General features: G+C 44.6%; 1 protein-coding gene across 1 annotated transcript in view; it reads right to left on the bottom strand.

Annotated features, from left to right (window-relative positions):
* CYFIP1 (cytoplasmic FMR1 interacting protein 1) overlaps positions 1-26,682 on the bottom strand; it is a 109,021-nt gene that overhangs the window by 24,798 nt on the left and 57,541 nt on the right. Inside the window, 12 exon segments of the mRNA XM_061431393.1 lie at positions 4,220-4,419; positions 7,530-7,649; positions 9,073-9,181; positions 9,291-9,367; positions 13,390-13,486; positions 14,866-15,022; positions 15,940-16,262; positions 16,264-16,463; positions 17,182-17,329; positions 18,631-18,797; positions 24,746-24,871; positions 25,741-25,863. Coding sequence (XP_061287377.1) covers positions 4,220-4,419; positions 7,530-7,649; positions 9,073-9,181; positions 9,291-9,367; positions 13,390-13,486; positions 14,866-15,022; positions 15,940-16,262; positions 16,264-16,463; positions 17,182-17,329; positions 18,631-18,797; positions 24,746-24,871; positions 25,741-25,863 — 1,847 coding nt within the window.

A 26,682-nucleotide genomic window follows, 5' to 3' on the forward strand; every position in this document is an offset into this window, starting at 1 on the left:
GCAGAGTGAGCCCTTAATTCAATGTAACATGACTCATTTCCTCACAGAAGAGGGGAGAGACACGTGAGGAAAATGCCACAGGCCAACAAAGATGGAGACGAGCCGTGCAGCTGCAGGCCAAGGGCGGCTTGCTACACCAGAGGCAGGAGAAACCAAGAGAGGGCCCCAACCGGCCTCAGAGGGAGCACAGCCCTGCCGACACCTTGGTTTTGGACGTTTTGCATCCAGAACTGTGAGAGAATAACTTTCTGCTGTTTTAAGCCCCCCAGTTTGTGATAACTGGTTCTGGCAGCCCCAGGAATCTGGTACAGCACAGGAGCAAGTCCTTCCCAGCTCTGACCACTGAAAGGAGGTGAGACCAGGGACACCCCAGCAGCAGTGAGTGCACCTAACACTCAGACTTCGCTTAATTTTAAAATACTCTCCATGAAAAGGAATCACTGACTCACAGATTACAAGAATAAAGAAGGATAATTCTAAGATGAACCTGGGACTTCTTGTGTTACACACGATGGGAGGCTTAAGAATAATGGGACAGCCAAGAAGACAGAGAAATGGGGCAGAAGGGGCTCCCACGAGCCAAGACAGACGTGAGCCACGAAAACGAAAACCAAGTCATGACAGTAACAGATTATAACCCTGTATTAAAATCCCCATAAAAACTGCTAACATGTACAGCAGAATGCCAAAGAGTAACTATAGATGGAATGACAAGGTTGGAAAATCACCACTGTTCAAACACCACAGGGATAATTATTTGGGTAATTTGGCAGGCTACAGTCCGTGGGGTCACAGCGTCAGACAAAACTGAAGTAAGTTAGCATAAGCAGCACCCTAACGAGGGGATGGATGTTACAACAGCCAGTGATGGGACACCCTGTGGTTCACTGCACTCTGGACGCTCCCTCCTCAGCAGTCTTGCTGCCAAATAGGCACACTTCCCAACAGCTGGCTTACTTTGAGGGCTATCATACTGTCAAAATCAGTAGCTGTACAGGTTAAATTTAAGTCACATGTCACCCCATGTGACCTCCCAGAGTCACCAGGCATAAATTATTAAGCAGAAATAAGCAGCAAAATAAGTAGGTATGACAAGAAACAAATTGGAGTGTGGATTTCCTGCAAGCAGCTCTCAGAAAACCCTCAGTATAGAATTAAGATACTGGATGGCATAGTTTTGTCTGTCTTCTCAGGTTTCCACATGCAAGGTGGAGATATAAAATCCTGTTTTTCACTGTCTTTTCCAGATAATGAAGCTCTAGGGGATCTACTAGAAGACTGTTAAAAATACAGAAGTAATTGGCTTTGCCTACGCTAAGAAAGGTGAAGGCCACCAGAGCTGCTCTGGTGAAGATGGTATCTCTGAACTGCACACGGGTTTCTGGGCCCAAGAAGGCTGAGGTCACTTTATGCTGGCCCCTGCCAGACTGCAGCTCCTATGCATGTGAAACTGTATTTCCTTGCGATCACCAAGCCTGTTGAAGGCAGCACAGGCTTCAAGAGCCTGGGGCAGAGCCGCGTATCAGCACCTCCTGGGAGGCAGGAACACATACCGCCAATTGAAGGCAGCCTCCACTTGAGGCTGTCCGCATGAGCTCTCACATGGAACGGGCTAAGGGGACTGAGGGCAGAGGGGCCTCAAGTCAGTTCATACGCCCTGTGCTGCAGCGTCCTCCACACCCACAGCTCTACAGCCTGGAGCTGGCCCCACTCCTGCTAAGGCCACTGGCACCACTTCCTGACCTGAGTCCTGGCAACCTTGTCTCTGATAACAAGACTCCTGCTGCTACCAGGACATGAGGCCTGGCTGGCGGCTTATTCCCCAGAATCAGCCTCCATCAGGCGAGGGCACCCACGTGAGCCCAGCTGGGCAAGCAAGGCCTCAGCGTAGATCTCTTTTCCTAACTTCACACTCACTGCTCATCATGCCTGGAGGGTTTTCAGAAAACGCAGTGACTCAACAGCAGGGTTTACATGAATTTCTACCATCAGGTAAGTTTCACTTGACCCACTCACCCAGCTCCCACCCCCCCGCGCCCTTTCACACAGCTTCTGTTGTTTCTAAGCCCTCAACCCGCTGGGCTGTCCAGAACAGGCCAGTGCTGTACACATGCAGTGCAGGGGGCACAAAGGGGGTCCAGGGAACATTTTCAATTGTTCCTTTTGCAAGATCTTTGGGAATTCTTTAAAGGGCTACAAAATGCTAGATGATCAAAAATGCAATCTAAAATAAAGAAAAAAATTACAACTCCTTATGTTGCCTGATTCTAACCCTCTCGCCCCCGCCACCACTGTAACATGTTTTCTCAGTTTGTCTGTAACAGGGTTCTGATGCATTTCACTTTGGGAGATGCCAGTTCTAAGCACTAGGCAAAATAATTTTAGGGATATAATGAAAGTGAACTCTTTGTGACTCTATGGACTATATAGTCCATGGAATTTTCTAGGCCAGAATACTGGAGTAGGGAGCCGTTCCCTTCTCCAGGGGATCTTCCCAACCTAGGGATCAAACCCAGGTCTCCCACATTGCAGGCAGATTCTTTACCAGCTGAGCCCCGAGGGAAGCCCAAGAACACTGGAGTGGGGAGCCCGTCCCTTCTCCAGGGGCAGGCAGATTCTTTACCAGCTGAGCCCCAAGGGAAGCCCAAGAATGCTGGAGTGGGGAGTCAGTCCCTTCTCCAGGGGCAGGCAGATTCTTTACCAGCTGAGCCCCAAGGGAAGCCTGTTAACAGACACAACAGAAACTAACTCCCAAAGTTCCAAACGGACCAACCAAAGCAAAGAAAATCTTGTAAATGGCCGTGAATTAGATTTTCAAATGCACAATAAGCATGTATGCACCCTCATGAGCATAGAATACCCCTCACTGTGACATATGATGTGAAAAAAAGAATGTGAATTTGACAGTATGCCTCCATTTTTGCAAAATAAAAACTACACATGTATATTTGCCTGTATGGCAAAAACTCTAAAAGACAGACATTTTACAAGGGAAATCTCTAGGGATTTAATTATTTTCCCCATTATATCCCATACACACATACACACACAAACACACACATGACTTCCAGCTTTTCCACAACTATGATGCATTACTTGTGTAATAAAAATATTTTTCTAGTTAATTCAAACTCTAAAAAAAACTTAAGTTTGGTTTCAGTGGATTGCACCCAGTTGGGCACAGGGCCCCTGACCCGAAGCGGCCAACCAGGGCTCCTTCACCAGTGGCTCTCGTGGCCATGGCCACATGCCCCCTGCTGCTACATGGGGTTGAGAAGATGGCCCTAAGGGCACACCTCCATGTACCAGCAACAGGCCTGTATTCCCACAAGGAAACCAAGCCTGGTGTCCCAAACAGACAATGGCAACAGCAGGTATGGTCACGCCAAAGGAGGGCCTCCCTTCTGCCCTTGGGGTTGAACCTCAGCAACCCGGATTAAGACACAAAAATCTAGGACGAAAAGTCAGTAGTGATTAAGCTTACACTTAATGGGATGGGATATTCAGATGCAGTAGGGAAGCAAAGTAAAAGCAAAAGACATTTGCTTTAAAAAAGTGGTCATCACGCTCAAACACACATAGTCTCTCACACACACCCTCATTCGCCCGCACTCCTATTTCTCACACCCACCACGTTTTCTCTTTCACAAACACACACGTTCCCATGAGTCCCTGGCATGTGCTGACACAGCAGAAATGAAGCTCTGCACAGAGCTGGAAGTGACACAGGACCATCCCAGGATGCGGATGTACCCTGAGGCTGGACCACGTGACACTGCAGCCAGCAGCCACGCCGCTACCCAGCAGGCCACTCTATGCATTCAACACAGTAGTGAAATGGTGGATGGGTGGAGGGAGGCTAACTGGACCCTCACGTGCTCCAGCACCCCAGAATGGAAGCATGCAAAGTGTCGAGTCAGCCGCACATCCCAACATCAACAGACGTAAAAGCATGGAGGTGGTGTAGATCCAGCAACTGCACCACAGATTTGACCCTGGGCCCCATGGGAGTGCCCTCGATAGGAACCCTGACCTGCATGTGTTCTGCACATAGAAGCCATGACCACAGAACCAAGGGCTGGCCCTGGGCTGCACTGTTTAGAGGAGATCACAAGGGCCTGCATATCCTGGACACGGGGAAAGATGGGCCCAGAGACCATCCTTTCTTGATGCCCAATGACAGGGGCACCCAGAGCTGTCTGTGAGGCGACATGCTTACCGGTTGGTGGAGCCATTGTAGCAGTAGTTGGGCAGGAAGTCATAGTTGAGCTCCCAGAAGACATGGAGGGTGATTCTCCCGTAGGGTGCAGACACATTGTGGTTGGCCTCCCGGAACATGGCATCAAAGCTGTCCAGAGTGAGGTACTTGCTCAGCAGCTTGTGTGTCATGCGGTTGATTTCTAAGAGGCCATCCAGCTCCTACGGGACCATAAAGTCAGGCACATGAGAAGAGTCAGGTATGGCATGGTGGCCTCCACCCTCCACACGGGCAGGGCCGTGGTGGGGGCTGGAGGCGGATGGAGCAGGACAGGACACAGACAGGAAGGCGCTGCACCGAGGTGGGGTCAGCGTACGAGGCCAAGGACCCACGTGGTGGGGGTCTGTGGGGACCCAGCGTGAGGACCTCCACCCGTGGCAAAGGTCATGAGGAAAGAGGCTCAACATATGCAAAGGCGGGATCGAGCCTCAGGAGTCCCCCTGGAAATTCTCGAGCATCTACCCCCAAAAACCAGAGTCTGCCTACTTTACTGCTTTGTGCTCTCACCTCTGACTTTAGTGGGGGCTGTCCCCCACCACCATCTCGCTCTCTCTGATAAAGAGTTAACTTACAGCTCCAGTTAATAAGTTCCTGGGCATTAGGAGTGTTTAAATCCAAACCCCTTAGATAGCTCTCTAACTCGCCTGACAAGTTTACTAGGATTCCTACAGCTATGCATATGATTGTTTACAGTCTCCCAGCCTCGAGAGGCACGGGAAGCTTAAGATATTCAAATAGCTTAGAGCCTCTCAGAGAGTTAGAAACTGTCAGAATAAAACTAGTAAAGGATTTCACTGATGAGCCAATGCTTGCTGCCAAGTTTCCACATCCCCTGTATTGTATCCTTGAATGTGTATTAATTAATATACTTGGTATGCAGACAAAATAAGTAGTGGCCTTGGTGTTAGCAACTTTAGACCCTTAAGGTAATAAATTCTTTCCTTTGTTGTAAACCCACTGCACCTCTGCCCTATAGGAATGCAACTTTATCTAACACCTTCGGAGGATGGCGCCAAACCTTAAAATAATTACTCTTAGAGAAAATAAGTCTTACAGTTGACAAACCTTTGTCAAGAGTCATAAAATGTTAACAGGCCTTCTGGCTAGAAGATGATGTAAATCACCTAAACCATGTATAAGATAAGTTTGCAGAAAAGAAACCCTGGTTCAATAAGGATCAAAGACTCCTGACTTTGTATGATTTCACATCCCGTATTATCCTCTATGTGCAACTTAGGGTATAAAAGCCCCTGTTGAAAATAAAGCTGCGGGCCTTGCTCACCAAAGCTTGGTCTCCCCATGTCATTCTTTCTTTTCACATTCCGGCTGAAGTTTCCATCTGGAGTGTGGAGGTCCTCTGCGACCATTTATTTGCCGGGGCTTCTAAGACCCACTCAAGAAAGTGTCTAAGGTGGGGCACCTTCCGCTATTCAAGAGGGCGCCTGTGGCCTCCGTGGTCAGAGCTAACCTGATGTCACAGGTTACATTGATTTTCCGCGTAAACCAAGCTACTCAGCCTCTTTTCTCTGCTGAATTTTCCTACTGAGCTATCCTCATTCTGTTACTCTTTATATCTCTAATTAATATTTAAATAAAGCTATAAGCTATTGTATCCAGTGAACTCGCCAAAGCCGTCTCCCCTTCCAATACCCTGGATCAGCCGAGGCTGGACCTCGGCAGGGGTCTGACAGGTGATGCGAGCTTACTTCTCACACCTAAATTCATCACGCCCTCTCCAGTGTTCTTAAAATGCCCCTCCCTTCCACGGTCGTCCCCCCACAGCCACTGTCCATTCTCCACGGTAGTGACCCCCTACTGGCCGACGCTATCCTCCAAACCCTTCACGGGGCAGAGAACACGGAGACGTGTCCACCGCACTGATGACAGACTGTGTGTGCTCGGGTGTCAGTTTCAGCCAGCTTCCCTGAAACACCTTAGGAAATCCAAAGCTGTGTGGCAACACTGGCAGCACGCGCAGAGGCGGCCTTCCAGGCTCTCACACGGCCCCCTCATAGACCTGCCCGGGTCCGTTCCATCCACTGCAGCAGCCACTGACCACATACGGCAATGAACACGGCTGGCCTGAACCGAGCTGTGCCGTGTGTGTGAGATACGTACAGATTTCAGAAACCAAATGTGAAAACAAAGAATATAAAACATCCATACCAATAAAATTCTTTAACGATTATATGTTAAAATGTCGACTTTTGGATATATTGGGTTAAATGAAATAAAAATAGATTATTAAAATTAATTCCCCCTATTTCTTTCTCCTTTTCTAATGTGACTACAAGTAAATTTGAAATGGTCTCTGTGACTTGCATTCTGTTTATACTGGTCAAAGACTCCACTAAGGCATGAAAGACCAAGGGCATGAAAACACTATGGCCAAGTCCAAGCCAGGCTGAAGGGAAGGCCACTTTAGGCTTCGCGTCCCAAGACAGCCTGGATCCTGAGGAAGGATGGGGAAGCATGCTCACTCCTGTGGAGATGCTCTGCTCAGAGGTGAGCCCAGGGGACAAGCCCCACCCACTACTGATTCTAAGGACAAAGAGTTTTCCTGGAGTTATCACAAGTTCATTAGCATGTGCCTGCAGCCATTATTCCTGGAAGACAGATTTGGCAAAAAGATCCTTATGTTGCACCTCCTTTTCTGCCAGCTCAGGTCTGAGGACAACTGGATTTTTCTTTCCCTAATCACTCTGCTCAGATAGCCACAGGACTTTTCCTTTTCTTCAAAAGTCCAATACTACAATGTTCACTACAATGGTCCTTGGTAAAGTTTTCCCTGGTATGTGGTATTTGCTTCTAATAAGCATTTATACTGTGTTTTTTATTTCATCAAAGTTTTCTTGAAATAGCATTTTTAATGTTTGTTCCATCTCATTGTTTGGTTTTTGTCTTCAGGGGGCTCTATGACACGTTATGTTGAATCTTCATTATCTCATCTTCTACATGATTTTCTCTCAAATCCTTTCTGTCTGTCTTCATTTCTTTTTAATTTAAACTTTTCACCTTTTACTCTTTTACCATATCTTATGCAATAGTGAGATGTAACTATGTGGTCTCTGAAGTTGATTTGGAATTGCGAACACTGAGAGCAAATGCCTAGGCAGGCCCAGCTCAGTGAGTGCACACTTTTGGAGTTCTGTGCAAAAACTTCAGCTACAATCAGGTCAATTCATCAATAATGATGAAAGCAGTAGCAGCTCCAATCCTTGCAACCAGTCCTCCCCCGCGTGTGCTGCACCTGAAAGGAGGGTGCACTTACAACTATCGACGTCAGGTCTTCACTCTCAAATCGCCCAATTGCCAGTTCCAGGGACTTGTACATGGCAGCGGAGACGCGCTGGGTAATCAGACGATTGAGGTCGATGGACCTGCCCAGAAGCTGGGCACAGAGGGTAGAAAGTGTGAGCAACAAAAAACAAACAAGCAAGAGAATATGTATCTACTCCCAGAAAGCTATTCCAAAGGATAAGGCAAATAACATACAAAATTTAGAAGGCGGTACAATCAAATATCCTATTTTCCTAGAGCTGAAATTCTGCAAGTCAAAGCTGTAAAGTACTTTTTATAGCATTCATTGCAACGAATTTGCACTTGTATCACAGCAGAGATGCCAAGCCTCCTGGAGAGCCTGGGCCTGTCACTTAGTGCACCCCTTGTGATGGGCTCAGGGCCACCTCCCAGCAGAGTGGCTTGTGTGTGCCTTTCCTCCACTGTGTCACAGGGATGGACAGGAGAAAACCCCTCCATCTCTACTGCAGAGTAGTAACAACAAGGGTATACCTCAGTATCGTTTCAATACCATAAAGATACAGACAAAACCCTGGTGAAAATGCCCCAAAATATGAATGGTGGTTATCTGTGGATTGGAGAAGGGAATGGCAACTCACGCCAGTATTCTTGCCTGGAGAATTCCATGGACAGAGGAGTCTGCAGGGCTATACAGTTCATGGGGCCGCTAAGAGTCAGACATGACTGAGTAACTAACACTATCTGTAGATAGAATGACATGAAACTTTCCCTACAACTTTCTGTATTTTCCTTTTGATTATATACACATATATTATTTTTAAAGAAACAAAACAAGCACTGTATTCTTACTCTTCATGCTGGCCAAGAAAAAGCTCCTCCCCACCACTCTGAAAGTCTTAATCAGTTGTGTCCGACTCTTTGAGACTTCATGTACTAGGTTCCACTGTCCATTGAATTTTCCAGGCAAGAATACTAGAGTGGTTAGGCCATTCCCTTCTCCAGAGTATCTTCCCAATCCAGGGACTGAACCCAGGCCTCCTGAATTACAAGCAGATTCTTTACCACAGAATCTGAGCCACAGCGGTAAAGAATCTGCCTGCAATGCAGGAGATGCAGGTTTGATCCCAGGGTCAGGAAGATCCCCTGGAGGAGGCATGGCAACCCACTCCAGTATTTCTGCCTGAAAAACCCTATGGACAGAAGAGCCTGGCAAGCTACCATCCATGGGGTAGCAAAGAGTCGGACATGACTGAAGCTACTGAGCACACCACTGTAACAAGTGCCGAATCTTCTTTCACTCAAGTTCTGGTTTTTGGGCTCCTGGAGAGGACCCGCGCTTGGGCCAAGCCCCCGGGAGCTGCGCTGGGCAGCATCCCCAGTGTGTCAGGTTCCCCAGGAGAAACTGTTTATCTTTAAAATCCCAGCTATTGACAGGGATGTTCCCACAGCCAACACATACTGACGTCCATTAAAATCTGAGAAGCTGTAAGAAAAACCCCACGTTTCCATGGCCGGCTCCGTGTCTCACTGCACCTAGGAGTGACCTGGCTCACCTGCACGTGCCTCTGCTTCAGCAGTGTCTCATAGCGGTTGGATGGCGGGAGATGGATGGTTGCGCCCTGATTCTTGCATTCTGATCGTAACCGTTTATCAAGAAGCAAACTAGCATGGAGGGAAGAGAGGACAATTTCTCATGCACTATGAATTTTAATGGAAATGTCAGATCAAATTGCCCAAGATTTTGTACCCAAATTGCAAACCACATACTTACCTTCCTGCCATAACCTTATAATATGCAAATATCTGGTCTGCCAGCTTATAAACAAATTGGTCAAAACAGAGATTCACCTGAAGAAAAAAAAAGCATGCATTGAATTCTGCTTCCCTAGGGACTCCCCTGGCAGTCCAGTGGTTAGGACTCTACGCTTTCACTGCTGAAGGCACAGGTTCCATCCCCGGCAGGGGAATTAAGATCCCACAAGTTGCACTCTCGCCCCAAATTTTGCTTTTCTGAATTAAGATGAAATTTTTAAAAAAAACTTAAAAAATTTTTTTGATTGAGCAATTCAACTTCTAAGTATTAATCTAAAGGAAATGGAAACACTAATTCAAGATCTATACCCTGAAGTTCACTGCAGCACTAGTCACAGTAGCCAAGACACAGAAACAACCTAAGTGTTCACTGATGGATGAATGGGTAAGGAAGCTGTGGTGTGTACACACGCACACACACAGTGGAATACTGCTCTGCCATAGAAGATAAGAAAACCCTGCCAATTTTCAACAACATAGATGGACCTTGAGGGTGCTAGGCTAAGTGAAGTAAGTCAGACAAAGACAAATACTGCATGATCTCACTTATATGTGGAATCTTAAAAGAATAAAAACAAACTCATAAATTCAATGAACAGATTGGTAGTTGAAGAGGTGAAGCACAGGATAAATGGGTGAAGGTTGTCAAAAGGTACAAACTTCCAGTTATAAAATAAGTTAAGTCCTAGGGATAAAAAAAAACCTAAAACCACAGAACCTCAACCCTTCCACAAAATCTCAACTCTTTGTTAAGGCAACTAAAAGAGGTTCTCATGAGAAAGGATACAACTTTACCATCCAATGATAGAAGATTAAATCCATTTCAGTGTGACCAGGAGTAACCACCACACTACCACTGAAAATTATGTCAGAACCTTTCTTAATGATGGAGAAAAATACTTCAATTCTCCTAAATGTAAAGAAATATTAAAAAGTCTCTCTTTATCATGTACTCCCAGGGGGCTAATGTGCACTGCATTTGGGCTCCTCCAGGGGGTATAGTCAAGGCTATGGTTTTTCCAGTAGTTATGTATGGATGTGAGAGCTGGACTATAAAGAAAGCTCAGTGTCGAAGAATTGATGCTTTTGAACTGTGGTGTTGGAGAAGACTCTTGAGAGTCCCTTGGACTCCAAGGAGATCCAACCAGTCCATCCTAAAGGAGATCAGTCCTGGGTGTTCATTGGAAGGATTGATGTTGAAGCTGAAACTCCAATATTTTGGCCACCTGATGTGAAGAGCTGACTCATATGAAAAGACCCTAATGCTGGGAAAGATTGAGGGCAGGAGGAGAAGGGGACGACAGAGGATGAGATGGTTGGATGCATCACTGACTCAATGGACATGGGTTTGGGTGGACTCCGGGAGTTGGTGATGGACAGGGAGGCCTGGCGTGCTGCAGTCCATGGGGTCACAAAGAGTAGGACACGACTGAGCGACTAAATTGAACTGAACTGAACTGAGGGGGTATACCCCTGCCTCCAGGCTGTATGTCCCAAGGGCATCTGCTCATGGCCTCTCCTGGGCTGCCAAGATTAGTCAGGAGATGCAGGGTGGACAGTCCTGGGACTTCACCCTCAAGACTGTATTCTCACTTGCAAATGGGATTAGCTCATATCCCCAAACCGTGATGAAGACACACTGTGCTCAGAGTGGAGCTGCCCCAGGACCCATGGGTCTCTCTCCCCAGCCTACCCTGCCTCACCAAGGAATCCAGAGCATCTCCCTGAGGAAGTGTTTCCTGTGGTTTTCGTGAGGATACAGGGAATGAGGCCATTCTGGCATGACCTAAAACAAATCCCTTATGATTATACAGTAGCAGTGACAGATAGATTAAAGAGATTAGAGCTGACAGAGAGAGTGCCTGAAGAGCTATGGACGGAGGTTCGTAACACTGTACAGGAGGTGGTGACCAAAACTACTCCCAAGAAATAGAAATGCATTAAGGCAAAATGGTTGTCTGAGGAGGCCTTACAAACAGGAGTGATCACACGTCTAGAGCCAGACATCCTGAAGTGTGACGTCAAGTGGGCCTTAGGAAGCATTACTACAAACTAGTAGAGGTGATGGAATTCCAGTTGAGCTATTTCAAATCCTAAAAGATGACGTTGTGAAAGTGCTATACTCAATATGCAGCAAATTTGGAAAACTCAGCAGTGCCCACAGGACTGGAAAATGTTAGTTTTCATTCCAATTCCAAAGAACAGTGATGCCAGAGAATGTTCAAACTACTGCACAACTGCACTCATCCCACACACTAGTAAAGTAATGCTCAAAATTCTCCAAGTTTGGCTTCAACAGTATGTGAACCGAGAACTTCCAGATATTCAAGCTGGATTTAGAAAAGGCAGAGGAATCAGAGATTAAATTGCCAGCATCCTCTGGATCATAGAAAAAGCAAGAGAATTCCAGAAAAACATTTATTTCTGCTTCATTGACTATGGTAAAGCCTTTGACTGTGTGGATCACCACCAACTGTGGAAAGTTCTTAAAGAGATGGGAATACCAGACCAACTTACCTGCCTCCTGAGAAATCTGTATGCAGGTCAAGAAGGAATAGTTAGAACAATGGACTGGTTCAAAACTGGGAAAGGAGTATGTCAAGGCTGTATATTGTCACCCTGGTTATTTAACTTATATGCAGAATACATCACGCAAAATGCCTGCTGGATGAAGCATAAGCTGGAATCAAGATGGCCAGGAAAATCAATAACCTCAGATATGCAGATGACACCACCCTGATGGCAGAAAGCAAGGAGGAACTAAAGAGCCTCTTGATGAAGGTGAAAATGGAGAGTGAAAAAGCTGGCTTAAAACCCAGCATTCAAAAAACTAAGATCATGGCACCAAGTCCAATCACTTCACAGCAAATAGATGAGGAAAAAATGGAAACAGGGACAGACTTTATTTTCTTGGGCTTCAAAATCACTGTGGACAGTGACTGTAGCCATGAAATTAAAAGATGTTTGCTCCGTGGAAGAAAAGCTATGACAATCATAGCATATTAAAAGGCAGAGTCATCACTTTGCCGACAAAGGTCTGTAGAGTCAAAGGGATGGCTTTTCTGTAGTCATGTGTGGATGTGCCAGCTGGGCCATAAAGAAGGCTGAGTGCCAAAGGATTGACGCTTTTCAACTACGGTGCCAGAAAAGACTCTTGAGAGTTCACTGGACTGCAAAGAGATTAGACCAATCAATCCTAAAGGAAATCAACCCTGAATATTCACTGGGAGGACTGATGCTGAAGCTGAAGTTCTAATACGTTGGCTACCTGATGCGTAGAGCCAACTCATTGGAAAAACCCTGATGCTGGGAAAGATTGAGGGCAGGAGAAGGGGGCGACACAGGATGAGATGGTTGGATGGCATCACTGACTCAATGGACATGGGTTTGAGCAAACTGCAGGAGATAGCGAAGGACAGGGAAGCCTGGCATGCTGCAGTTCATGGGGTCACAAAGAGTCAGACACAACTAAACAACTGAACAACAACAATGGGGAATGAGACCCATATGTATAATGTAATGTTAAGGTTAAATTCTCTTATATCTTGAGCCAGAAAATCAGATTTATCTTACTAATTCCACTTGGAGGAATTTTCCTCAAGAATAACCCAAAACAACTAAAAAGTTATGAGAAAGGAAGTTCATTAAAGCATTATTTATAATGAGTAAAAAATAAAAAGCTAAAACTAGAGAAATAAAATAGAGATTGGTTCAGTCCATCTATTTCATATAATGTCCCTGTTCTAGACTGTGTTCATGCAAGAGAACAGGCAAGATATGCGGTGCTTATAACATGGGGTCATGTGAGACATGGGATCACGTGAAAAAAATGTCACCCAACAGCTGATGGGTGCTTTGAAGCTGGTTTGAAGACACCAACCATCCTGTGTGGATGCACAGAAAAAAGTACTGATAGAAGGGTGCATCCTAAAATGTTTATTTCAAAATTCATTCCATTGTTTAAACCTCTTTGTATTAAAAAGAAAAGTTTGCTTCCTCTAATATTCAGAGGAAAAGGGAAATTAAAGAAAGTCTGCTAAAAGTGCCTGGGCCCTTACCTCCGCCTCAATTTCATCATAGAGAAACTGCTTGTTGAACCTGGTGAGGGCGTAGTGGGCGCTATCATTGTATAGGTCCAGTGAATAGAGGACGTACCTGCAGAAGGGGAGACAGGTCAGCCCGGCTGCCCACATGGGCTTTCTTGGCTTTCACACCCTCCCCTCCACCAGCAATGTAACACTCACTGTTCTCCTTTCTCATGAGGAAAAATAATTTCTTACTTCAAATGCCAAATTTGGTTCCTGTGAGTGCCCTGACAAAACAGCCCCAGCAGGCAGGCTGGGCTTTTGGCAGGATACGCATGGTTCAGTCAACTCCCAGGGCACCTGGGAGGTCCATGACAGCCTCCTGCAACTTCATCTTCTCACTTACCATGTTTTAAAGATTTTCATGCCAATTTGCAATTTTTTAATAACCACAAGAATGAGTCACTTTCTTATTTTTAAGAATAAACTGTCTGACCTAAAAAGAAAAACATACAAAGGTCCCAGGCCCCATAATGTACCAAGAGCAAATCCGATGTGGCCAAAGCCCCTCTGACCCTGGATAAAAGGTGGTAGCTAGCAGTCTGGAGAAGGCAATGGCACCCCACTCCAGTACTCTTGCCTGGAAAATCCCATGGACGGAGGAGCCTGGCAGGCTGCAGTCCATGGGTTCTCAAAGAGTCAGACATGACTGAGCGACTTCACTTTCACTTTTCACTTTCATGCATTGGAGAAGGAAATGGCAACCCACTCCAGTATTCCTGCCTTGAGAATCCCAGGGATGGGGGAGCCTGGTGGGCTGCTGTCTATGGGGTCGCACAGGGTCGGACACGACTGAAGCGACTTAGCAGCAGTAGCAGCAGCAGCAGTCTGCAGAGGTAAGGTCTCACTGAGGGCTTGAGGCACATGAGCAGCAGGCCCAACGCAGCCCTCAGAGAGCACACAGGTTCATCAAGACCTCATGCTGTGGATGCCACTGCTGCTGCAGAGGGAGGGAAGGCTGCTCTCCTGGTGTGCACAGGCCAGGAGGACAGGGAGGACGGCCAGGTGGGGACCCCATCTGCTCACCACACGAGACCCTGTTTGCAGTTACTTTCCCTCCATGGATTTCGTATTTTCTGACCCCTTCATAGTCTCTGACCCCCAGCCCTGACCCTGAGCCTCACACTAAACACTTCCTCTCCCAAATCCATCTGGGTCTGAGGCCATGCCACACTAGAGGTCAGGCTACCTCTCCCCTTGCCAAGTTCCCAGGACCTTGCAGGCACCTGGACACAGAGAACTTATTCATCAGTTTTACTGCTTGGGCACCAGATTTCAATCCAAAGCCAAGACACCTGTTCCTTGTTTTGATCTCTGAAGTCTCACCCCAAGAATCATGACTTCAAATGAAGCAATGAGAACAATCGGCCCCTCCTCCACCTCCCAAACACCACCAAGGACTATAAACATTATGGACAGGAGACTGGGACAGGCCTCCAGAACACTTACTCCATCATTGACGCTTCTTTGGTTTCCAAGATGTGGTCTGTCAGGATCCAGGGCATGGACATCTCAATAGGGAATTGAATTCTTCTGCCCATTGTCAACTCCAGAAAGAACTCTCGGAACCACAACTGCGAAAGGTCACAGCACTGCTGGAGCGTCTCTTAAGGGATTCAAAAGACACCACATTAATCTTCTGTAACCAGAAAGGACTCCACAGGGCGAGGCAAGGGGGCACGTGCCAGGCTTTCAGCCCTGGGCCTTGGCGAGTGGACATGAGTATGTGCCTTGCACACAGTGTGGCCACAGACAAAGCCACTTGGATGTGCTGATTCTCATTCACCAACAGGAGAGTCAGCGTCCAGCACCACAAGCCCAGCAACACCCATCAACAGGACATGGTTAACACTGTGCACCTTCTGACAGTTTACTTGGGATACAGACACAGTACTGTATTCATACTTAGTACATGTCTATCTAATGCAAAACAGATTGGAAAAAAATGTTTCCGTCCTTTTATGAAGAGAAAAAGAAAAGCCTAACGATTACTATAAACCTATAGCACTTGCAGCCAAGATAGAGGCTTTGTACCCTGAATCACGGCTACAGCACAGAAATAAACATGTACAGCTCCATGAAGACCAAGAGCACCCACATGCACATGGTCACCCCAGGATGGCATGTGCAGTATGCACCTCAGCTCACCCGCTACTTTCTACACTTAGCCTGGGAGTGGTTTCTGGCATTTATCACCACCTGGATCTGAAGCCAGGTGACAGTTACACCGGCCTGAGTTGCTGACCCAGTGTAGGTTACAAAGACTTTGTATCCAGGTCACTGGGCCAGCCCCAGCCCGATGGGCCTCACCCTTCTAAGGGCCATGCCACATGGAGGAAGTCCCTGGCCAGCCATGCATTTAAAGCAACAGGCGAGGAAATGCCACGAGGGTTACAACATGTGTCACTGCCTGAGAGGACGAAGGGACCACAGCAGGGGCAGCCAGCCAGGCAGGAGCTTTCTAGACATTGTTAGTGGTGTTAGAATATGCTGGAGCAGACACTGGTCAGCAGTAGGTCTTACCACTGAAATTTATCAAGTGGGTGTAGAAGAATGACTCTCGATGAAACTTTTCTATGTCCAATATGGTGGGCCCCTCAAGGCTACTTCTCAAGGTTTTCTTGGAACCACTTTTGTCTGCAATGAGGGACTCTAGCATGGTTCTCACCATGTAAAGCTGCATTATCCAAGGAAACATTTGTAGGGGAGAAAATATACATGGCACATTAGTTACAACAAACACAGATAAACCACGAGAAGGGCTGCCCACTGACACTGCGCTGGCTCCTTGCAAGGGCAGCACCAATCCACACGGCCAAGTCGTTGCTGCTTGGGACAAAGAACTCAGAGCAGACCCTCATGTCATAAACGTCAACAAGAAAAACAAATGATGTCTTACCACCAAAGGTTAAAAGGGGCGGATAGACGTAGGACTGCCTCAGAAACGCGTTAACCACATGCAAGAGTCTTTCCGCGCCCACAGACTTGAGCTGCCTGAGCAGCTCGGCAGAGCTCAAGGACTCCACCATGGTGCGCACCAGGTACAGCTAAACACGGACAGACAGGAGAGCGTTAGTCACGGGGGCACGCGGATGAGCAGGGATGTGCATGCTGGCAGACGGGAGGGACAGGCCCCGGACGGCACCCTCACCCTCCGCCCAAGTACCCCAAGATTTTATACAGAGCCAGCAACACGCTCTGCTGGCAATTCTCTGAAAGGCTGACAGAAGAGATTCAAAAAGCCCACAGCACAGAGCTGACGAGAACAAAGTTCCAGACAGGAGGGGAAAAAGCAGAGGGCAATTAAATCAGATGTGAGGATCAGAGGAAAGCTGCTTGAAGGGGCAGGAGGGAGCTGAGTGTGCCAGGAGAAAGACCAGCAGTGAAAGCTGAAGACCAGGGATATAGCAAAGCTATGTTTTCAAATTTCCAAAAATTTTATCTTTAGGAATAATCATTTTTTAGACCCTACATAAAAATTATAACCACACATTTAAACACCAGGAAACACAGTGTAAATATGGACACATAGACTTTCACCCACATTTTGGGAATAGGAGTTGATGCAGTCAAATTAAGTTCTGCATGCAAATGACCAAACCTGGGAATCATGGGGTGTCTATACCCTAGATTCGCTTGGACAAGCAATAAAGGAGCAAAAAAGACCCAGACTGTACTTGGCCACAGTGAGGTCGTTTCACTCCCAGCCTCCCACCACCTCCCCAGCTCACGGTCACCCCACTCAGTAGAGCAAGGAACGAGAACCTGGGTGCTGGAGGGTCCTACAGCGCGCCGTGGCACTTTAATGTCGAAGCCACTCTTTGGGTCCTTCTCGCCCCGCAGGGCTGGGTCGTTGAAGGGCTCATGCCCTGTCTCCCAGTCACACACAGTCTTCCTGATGGCCTGCAGGACACTAAACCACCAGTCAAGTTGTTAGGGCGGGACAAAGTCATGACATCCTCAGCACTTTTACAATCACAGTATCTCCTGACAACCCACAGCCAACTCTGACACCCTTGGGGGCAGTGGGAGGATGTGCTAATGAGACAGTTCAACGTTAAACTTTCAAAATAGACCATTTTCTTGGGGACGTTACCACCCTCAGAAAACCTAATGTGCTTGCATTTGCATTTTGCATCAATTAGCCCAGAAGTGGTGTTTGATTTCTTAAATATTGAGTCACGCTAAGGGCAGCAAGAAGACAAACCCCAAACATCCACTCAGAGCTCAAACAACCTTCTCGAGACTTATCCCATTTTCTCATTTGAATATGGTCACCAACACAATCCTGGGGACGCTGTCCACACCTCATTTGGACATCTGGCTTCTGCCACTCCCAACAGGGCTCCACCATGTAGAGTTCCCCACAGGTGCCACATTCAGGGCAGACACACCCACATGCCCACTCTGGTCACTTTGAGCTAGACTACATGCACATTTCCCATACAGTAGTAGTGGGGCTCCCTGCAGCAATACTGAGGCTCAGTGAAAACATGAAAATTTTCACTAAGCCCTCCAGGTGAGAGAACAAAAACTAGGAAGCCTGACAGTGTAATAAGATCTTATTAGTGCTAAAGTCATACAAGACCAGGCAAAACTAATACAATATTGTAAAGTTTAAAAAAAAAAAAAAAAGACCAGGTGACAATTATATCACCTATAAAGCAACAAAACGAAAGTACTATCCATGTAAGCCCCTCTGAGCTTCATTTTATACAAATGTCTCTGAAAGATGACCTTATCTAAAATGCTAAACATTAACAGAAACCTAGCTTAAGTTTGCTGTAGGATCTCTGCAATACATATGAGGTTTATAACTAGTTTGTAGGACAGGCCATATGAATAGAAGCAAAAACACTGAAGATAATAAACTTTAAAACGGGAGATGAGATGCTGAGCTGTGTGTCCCTACTGTCCTGGTAAGCAGAACTGTTGCACAGATTTTGAGACACACCCAGGTCTGAGATAACCAAACCCTTGTTCCTGGGTCTCCAGACTGCATAGACCTTTGTATCTGACTTATTGTGGGTTGTTCAGGTTAACAATTGGATCCATTACATTACATTTAGAGGAAATTCACCAAACAGGTGTCTGGAGGTTGAATATAAGTGTATTGAGCATATGTATAAAAATGTAACTCTACAGCTGTTCAAACCTAAGCTGATCCTTCCACTGTGGATGATTGTGTAGGGAGGTGTGTGCAGCAGGGCTGACCTCTGGATGACATTCTTCTTCTTCTTGATGGCCTGCCTGAGTGGCTCCCTGAGGGTGACCTGGGAGAAGTCCTGTAGCGCAGCGTAGACAGTGTGGCGGATGGCATGGTTGAACACACTCTCCATCCTGCCCATCAGCACCTGCAGGCCTTTGATCATGGCGATCACCTGCAGGAGGACATAGGACCTTCAGTGTGTGGAGGCTGGCAGGTGAGCCGGGCACATGCCAGGTGTCCGCCTCCCCAGAGCACAGGCCCTCGCCCCCGGCCTTCTGTTTTTCTACTGTACGCCTGCATCTGTCCCTGTTTCTGGGTCTGACCCCACCGGACTACAAGTACCTGAGGGCAGGGACATATCTGCTTGGCCTGGAGCTAACAGGAGCGTTTGGTAACTGACTCAAAACACCTCTCAATCTACTAGGGTACACCTCTCTGTGAAAGACTTCCAACAAAAAAGAAAAAGATTCAGGAAAGCAAATTTGTTATTATCTGGAAAAGAAAAAAGAAATTACAAGTATGTAACCCAAATCCCATCTGTTAACAATGGCACAGTAAATTGATCTGCATAGAAAGTCAGAAGAAAATGCAGTGAACTGCTTAAAGTTCATTTTTGTGATGGTACCAGAGACAGGATTCTGCCCTCATTTCACATGCCTGTTTTCTCTGTTTGCTTGCAGGATTTATATAATGAACCCAGGCTGCTTTTCTAATGAGGAAACAAAGGGAAATTTTCTATTTAAAAAAGCAAATTCTCCAAATGAAGTTGAACTGAATTCAAGCTCACAGCAATCTAAAGGAAATCTAATCCTAAAGGAAATCAACCCTGTATATTCACTGGAAGGACTGATGCTGAAGCTCCAATATTTTGCCACCTGATGCAAAGAGCTGATTCATTGGAAAAGACCCTCATGCTGGAAAAAGTTGAGGGCAAGAAAAGAAGGGGATGACAGAGGATGAGATGGTTGGATGGCATCACTGACTCAATGATATGAGTTTGAGGAAACTCAGGGAGATAGTGATGGACAGAGAAGCCTGGCATGCTACAATTCATGGGGTTGCAAAGAGTCAGACACGACTTAGTGACTGAACAACAGTAACAACATATTCAAACAATGGAATGGAGGAAAGGTGTGCTGAAAGGTAAATCTAGAGCTTTGGCCTAAATATAATAACAACAATACTCATCACTAATTTATAAAAAGATAAAAATAACCCCCCCAAAGTAGAAGGAAATGAATATCTAAAAGCAAAAATTAATGGAACAGAAAATAAGCATATACTAGAAAGTGATCAACTAAGAAAAAGCTGTTTTATAAACAAACAAATGTTCAGGAAGACTGATCAAGGAAAAAAAAACAGACAAGCATTATGGATAAAGAGGGGACATTACCACACAATCCACAGATACTAAGAGATTATGAGACTGTATTGGAACAGGATAAACATACAGATTGACAGAATAGAATTAAGAGTCCAGAAATAAGTCCTTATATTTATAACCAATTTGCTCTCAACAAGGGTGTGAAACAATTCGACAGGAAAATACTGTCTTTTCAACAAACGTGCGTGCGCTGTCACGTCCGACTCTTTGCAACCCCGACAGATAACACTGAGGCACAACTAGACATCCTCACACAAAAGAATCAAGCCGGACTCTAGTGTAGGAAAGGGTCATATCAGTAGGCTGGGATGAACAAGCCCTGCACATTCCCAGGAAGTCGGCCTGCGGCTGGCTCCTCGGAAACGACTCTAAGCCACTGGAATACTCAGCCCGAAGAATATGTGTCTGAGGCTTTGGGCCACTTCAATAGCAGTTTCACCAGATATTTTATGCTAACAATGTGATTTATAAGAAACAGCTGTTTTTCTTCTAGGTCTACAGTCTGAGTAGCTGAGTGCTATAGCAATTGTGCTACATGCCAACTGACCCTCAATAAAAACTCTGGACACCAAGGCTCAGGTGAGCTTCCCTGGTTGGCAACTCTGCATCTGTGGTCACCCACCACTGCCAGGAGAAATAAACACATTCCCTGCAGCTCCAATAAGGAGGGGGACATCTGGAATTTGCACCTGGCTTCTCCTGGACTTAACCCAGTGTCTTTTCCCTTTGTTGATTTTAATCTATGTCATTTCTCTATAATAAATCATAACCTTGAACAGAACAGCTACTTAGTTCTATGTAGCTTAGTCTAGCAAATCTAGGCTAAGGGTGGTCTTGGGGACCTCTGATATAACACCCTATCTCACAGCATTAAAAAATTAACTCAAAATGGACCATATACATTTAAAAATCTGTAAGACAAAACAAACAAACAAAAATAAACAAGACAAATCTTTGTGGCTTGGGTTAGGTGGTGATTTCTTAAGATATGACACTAAAAGCACAAGCAACCAAAGAAAAAAATTGAAAAACTGAACTTTATTAAAATGAAAGACTTTTATGCTTCAAAAGATCCCGTTAAGAAAGCAAAAAGTAAATGGGAGAAAATGCTGCAAATCATATGTCTGGTAAGAACTGGTACCTAGAATATATAAAGAACTCAATAATAAAAAGACAAATGATTCAATTAAAAAATGGGCAAAGAATCTGACAATTCTCCAAAAATATACAAACTGTCAACTGTGTCACTCAACTGTGTCAGACTCTTGCGACCTCATGGACTGTAGCCCATCCGGCTCCTCTGTCCATGGAATTCTCCAGGCAAGAATACTGGAGTGGGTTGTCATTTCCCCCTCTAGGGGATTTTCCTGACCCAGGGATCGATCCCAGGTCCCCTGCACTGGCAGATTCTCTACCACTGCACCACCTGGGGAGCCCACAAACTGTCAATAAGCACATGAAAATATGCTCAACAGCGTTAGTTGTTATAAAAATTCATATCAAAACCACAATGAGACATTACTTCACATCTAGTAGGATGGCCAGAATCAAGACAGACATCAGCAACTGGCAAGGAGTTGAGAAAGTAGACTCTCATGCACTGTTGGCAGGAATGTAAAGAAGTGTTGCCATTTTGCAAACTATCTGGTAGTTTCTCAAAACGTTAAAGGCAGAGATACCATATGACCCAGCAACTCTACTCCTAGATGTATTATCAAAAGGAAGGAAAACAAGTCCACACAAAAACCTACACACACAAGTTCATAGCAGCATTATTCATAAGTGAAAAGGTAGAACAACCCAAGTGTCTGTCAGCTAATATGGATAAATAAAATATGATATATACATACAATGGAATATTATTTGGCACGGAAAAGAATGAAACATTGATGATATATGTAGGAACCTTGAAAATATTATTAAGTGAAAGAAACCAATCACAATCACATATTGTATGAAATGCCCAGAATAAGCAAATCTACAGAGTCAGACCGCAGATTGTTAGCTGCCACGGGATGAAGGAAGGGGAAAATGAGAGGTGACTCCTAATGGGTATGAGTTTCTTTTTGAGACAACAAAAATGTTCCAAATTTGTTTGTGATTATACAATTCTGTGAGTATATCCCCTTAAAGCACTGAATTTTACACTTTAAATGGGTGAACTGTAGGTATGTGGGGAAAAGCTGTTACCAAAAAAGATGAAAACTTATCATAAAAAATCTATGTCAAAAATAAGAAAATTTAGAAAGATGCTTAGAAAAATCTTTGAAAATACAACTTACGAAACCTGATACAAGTAACAGAAAATCTGAATACTTCTGTATCTCACAAAGAAACTGAAAGTTTCAGAAGCCATCCCATACAGGAAAAGCTTCACAAGTAAATGCTGGAAACCATTTAAAGAAAAAATATCTTACACAAACCACTACAGACAACAGAAAAGACGGGAGTGTCATCAACCATTTCATGAAGCCAGAATCCAAAAATTAGAATGGAAGGTTGTCAAGGTGTGGGCTAAGCACAACCTCCTCCCTAAAAGCACCTGTGAAAGGGAGTATTGGTAGTTGGTGCAGGGAACCTCACAACAGACACACCTGGACACGCTCAGCCAAACAACCAAGGTCAACACCAGCACTGAGGAATCAATAACACTGACAGCATGGGCCTTTGATGTGATGTTATGAAAATGGCATTTCAGCTCTGTGCTCCTCCTTTGCAAAAGCTACAACCCCAGTCTAATCATGAAAAACACATCAGATAAATTCCAGTTGAGGGCTATTCTAAAGACCAGCACTCCTCAAAACTGTCATGGTCATCACAAACAAGGAAAGTCTGAGACAGTGCCATGACCCAGAAGAATCAAAGGGTACATGATGACTACATGTGATGTGAGATCCTAGGATCAGAGGAAGAGTGTTATACAACAAGTGAGGATATGTGAAGAAAGCATGGTCTTTAGCTAATAATAATGTATTTACACTGGCTTATTAAAACATAACAATACTAAAATAAGATGTTAGTAATAAATGAAAAAGGGCATGGGGTATATGGGAATCCACTGTACTATCTTTGCAATTTTTCTGCAAATCTAAAAGTGTTTTAAAACCAAACATTAAAAGAAAAAAGTATTATTAAAAGCCACTCTTACTCATGAACTTCAATGCAAAAATCCATATAAAAATCTTAGCAACCTGTATCTTGCAATATATAAAAAGGATAAAATATCATGATCAAGTTGAGTTTATATCAGGAATGCAAGGCTAGCTTAATATTAAACCTGATCCAAAAAACCCTATCAATATAAATCTAGCACACTGATAGATAAAAGAATCATAAAACTATCTTAATGGATGAAAATTTTTTTATAAAACTGGCATCTATCCATGATAAAATCTCTTAGCAAATATGGAATAGAAGGCAATTTCCCTGATTTGAGGAAGGGTAGTTACAAGGAACCTATAAGAAATACGTTGTATGGCGAAATGTTGAGAGCTTTCCCTTTGGGATGGGAAACAAGACATAAATGCCTGGAGTCTCCTTCTATTTAATGAGTAGGAATCCTACCCAGTCTGATTAAAAAAAAAAAAAAAAGAAGGGGGAGAAATAAGACTGTCATTATTTCCAGATGATATGATCATATAAGTAGAAAATACAGAATAATCTATGGACAATTCATTACAATTAATAAGCTGAGTTTAGACAACTTGGTAGATACAATGAAAACTGAAAAAAAAAACTGATTTTAAACACCAGTGATAAACATTTAGAAAAAAATAAAATAAAGCCAACAAAAGATGTGCAACAGTTTTACAGATGAAAAGAGGTATTAGAGAATCTTAAGGAATGGACAGACATATCAGATTCATGAAAGATTTAATATTATAAATTTGTTAATTCTTCCAAAAATGGTCTATAGGTTTATTCAAACCCTTATAATAAACTTTAACAGGATTCACTGGGACATAAATAGATGGTTCTAAAATGTATATGAAAATGCAAAGGGTGAGAACAGCTAAGAATTCTTGAAGAGAGAAAGATGTACTTTACAAGACACACTTAACTACTGTAATTAAGACAGAGGGATTAGGAAAGGACAGACAGATTGACCAATGGATTGGAACATGAGCAGAAACACACCTGCCTGAGTATGGTTACCTGACGCACAACAGAGGTGGCAGGCAGAGCAGCTGGGAGGGTTGGAGGGGGTATTTCGGACCTAAATGTGAAAGGCAGAATAAGACATCCAGAAGACAATGTAGAAGACTATCTTCATGACCTTGGGGGTATGCAAAGATTTCTCAAACAAGGTAGGAAACGTACAGCTAAAAAACATACATCCAGAAACTAGATGGCACAGAAATTAAGACCTGCTCATCACAAGAGTCCTGAACATCATGCAGAGCTGGGGACCACACAGCTGTGAGTGGGGTTCCTCTCCCTCCAACATCCAGGTCTCAACTCACTCCTCTTGTGTGTGCCACCAAAAAGCTGCTGAGGCTCCCAAGCTCTTCCCAGAACACGCCCTGATCTGGCTCAGGGGAGTGTCTATGCAGAGACCAGGAACCCACAACCTATTTTAATCTCTATTCTGACATTTGTGACAGATTCAAAGAGCCGCCCTACACAGATGCAACTGCATAAAACAAGTAGTTCATTCATGTTTTTGCCTTTCTTTGTAAAGCAAAGACAGTTTGAGGTCAGAATCAAAGAAGGAGAAGAAAGCAGACAAGCCGTACCTCCACCAGGGCAAACTTCTCCTCACTGGTGTAGTTGTAGCGGGTGGCACGCTCATACTCCTCAGCATTGTCAGGGCAGTCCTTGTTAGAGTACTTGTCCGTTGGGTGCACAAGTTTCCATGAATACTGGCGTGATCAAAAAAAGAGGGGCGACAGCCACAGTGAATGCAAAATGTTTACCTGCTGGTCTGACTTACAGGACTACTGCCAAAAGCTACCAAAGGTAAAAGGTCAGCCTTCTATTGTTCACTGAGTCTGAGAGTCACACACAGGCATGAGTGCTTGCATGCACACACGCACACACACAATGCATGCACACATGTGCACACGCACACTACATATGCATGCACACACAGTCCATCTCCATAAAACTGCAAAACATTCTGGAAATGTGACTTCAGTCTCAAGTAATACATCAAAAACTTAAGAAATACATCAGGTAAAATGGTCTGGATATTTTATGTGGAATATCTAAGACTATAAGCACTTTATCACCATTTCTAAAAGAATTAGCCTTTCAAACAATCAAGTACCCATCCAAATATAAAAATCCTTGTCTGAGCAAAATAAACAATGAAACAGAAAAATCTTCTGACTTATGAGTATCCAAACCTTTTTATGCATCATAAACCACTTTACTAATCCTAAACAAAAGAAACTGATGGCTAGAAATACAGAGTGTTGTTTTTAAAAAAATGAGAAGTAAAAATCATCATAACAATACAAATGTAATTCTACCAATGTGTTTTAAAAGATAAGGACCTTTAATTCTAATATATGTAAATGAAATGTACATTGAGCCATCTTAGAAACATTTAAATTAATATATACTCTTATTTCTAGTGCCAAAGATAAAAAGCTAATTTGTTTTTGATCCAATGGCCAAAGTTAAAGCAGAAAAAATATAGTTTAGTCGGTTTATTGACAAGTTTAGGAAGAAAAGCACTTCTAATTAACTAGGGGGTGCATTTCCAAATAAAAGTGAGAGGGCCCACCACTTCCATCACATGAGCACTCCACTGGGACAGCAGCTGAAGACCTTGAAGAGCCAAGTCAAAGAGCTTCCGGTATTCAGCATCCGTCTTCTGAGCCTCCTGGCGGCCTGAGCCCGTGACCACCTAGAGATAATAGAGCATTAAGAGGTCACCAGTGTGCAGGAAACCATTTATCAAACCCATTCTAGGAGCCTACTCCAAATGTACACTGGCAAAAGTAGTTCTAAAAAACTAGCTATTACTTTAGTTGTGCTAGGGAATTAATTAACAACTGATACACAGAGCAAAGGAATCCAGCTCTGGAAGTAGCAAGGAGCTGAGGACCACCAAGCTGAGCCCTAGTCATGCCTCAAGACAGTGGGTGCAGCTGTCCGTATCCCAGACAATCAGCTGGACCCCTCAGCAGACCTCAGCATGGCTGCCCAGGGACCAAGTGGGCCTGGAGAACGGGAGCTGTGTTTGCCGGGGCCTCTAATCTGGCAGTGTACAGGACACACAGGGGAAAGAGGTCATGGCAAATGACGGCACAGAAAGTGAGGGCGGACATAGGCATGAGAAGGGGGATGTTCATGTCAACCAACTGCAGCTTATACAACTTATTTGGAGACTGGGGCACAAAAACCTGGAAAAATAAATCATTGCTGATAATGAGCAAATAGGGTGAATGTGAACAAAGACCAGCTGTTTACTGTTGAGGAATACATACTTGGCTGTTTAGGTGTGATGGAATTATGGTTATGTTTTAAGAGGGTTCTTTATTTATTAGAGACGCATGGGGAATATATTCAGAGGGAGTGCTATGTTATTTTGCAATTGCTTCACGCTAACCTGGAGGATTAACTGAAAAGGGGTAGGTGATGAAGCCTCGTGTGGCATCTGAGGAGTCAGGACTGGTCTCTTCATTTGTGTGCTTGAAAATTTATGTAATGGAGAACTAAAACA

This window comes from Bos javanicus, chromosome 2 (genome assembly GCF_032452875.1).
Source record: "Bos javanicus breed banteng chromosome 2, ARS-OSU_banteng_1.0, whole genome shotgun sequence".
Lineage (NCBI taxonomy): Eukaryota > Metazoa > Chordata > Mammalia > Artiodactyla > Bovidae > Bos > Bos javanicus.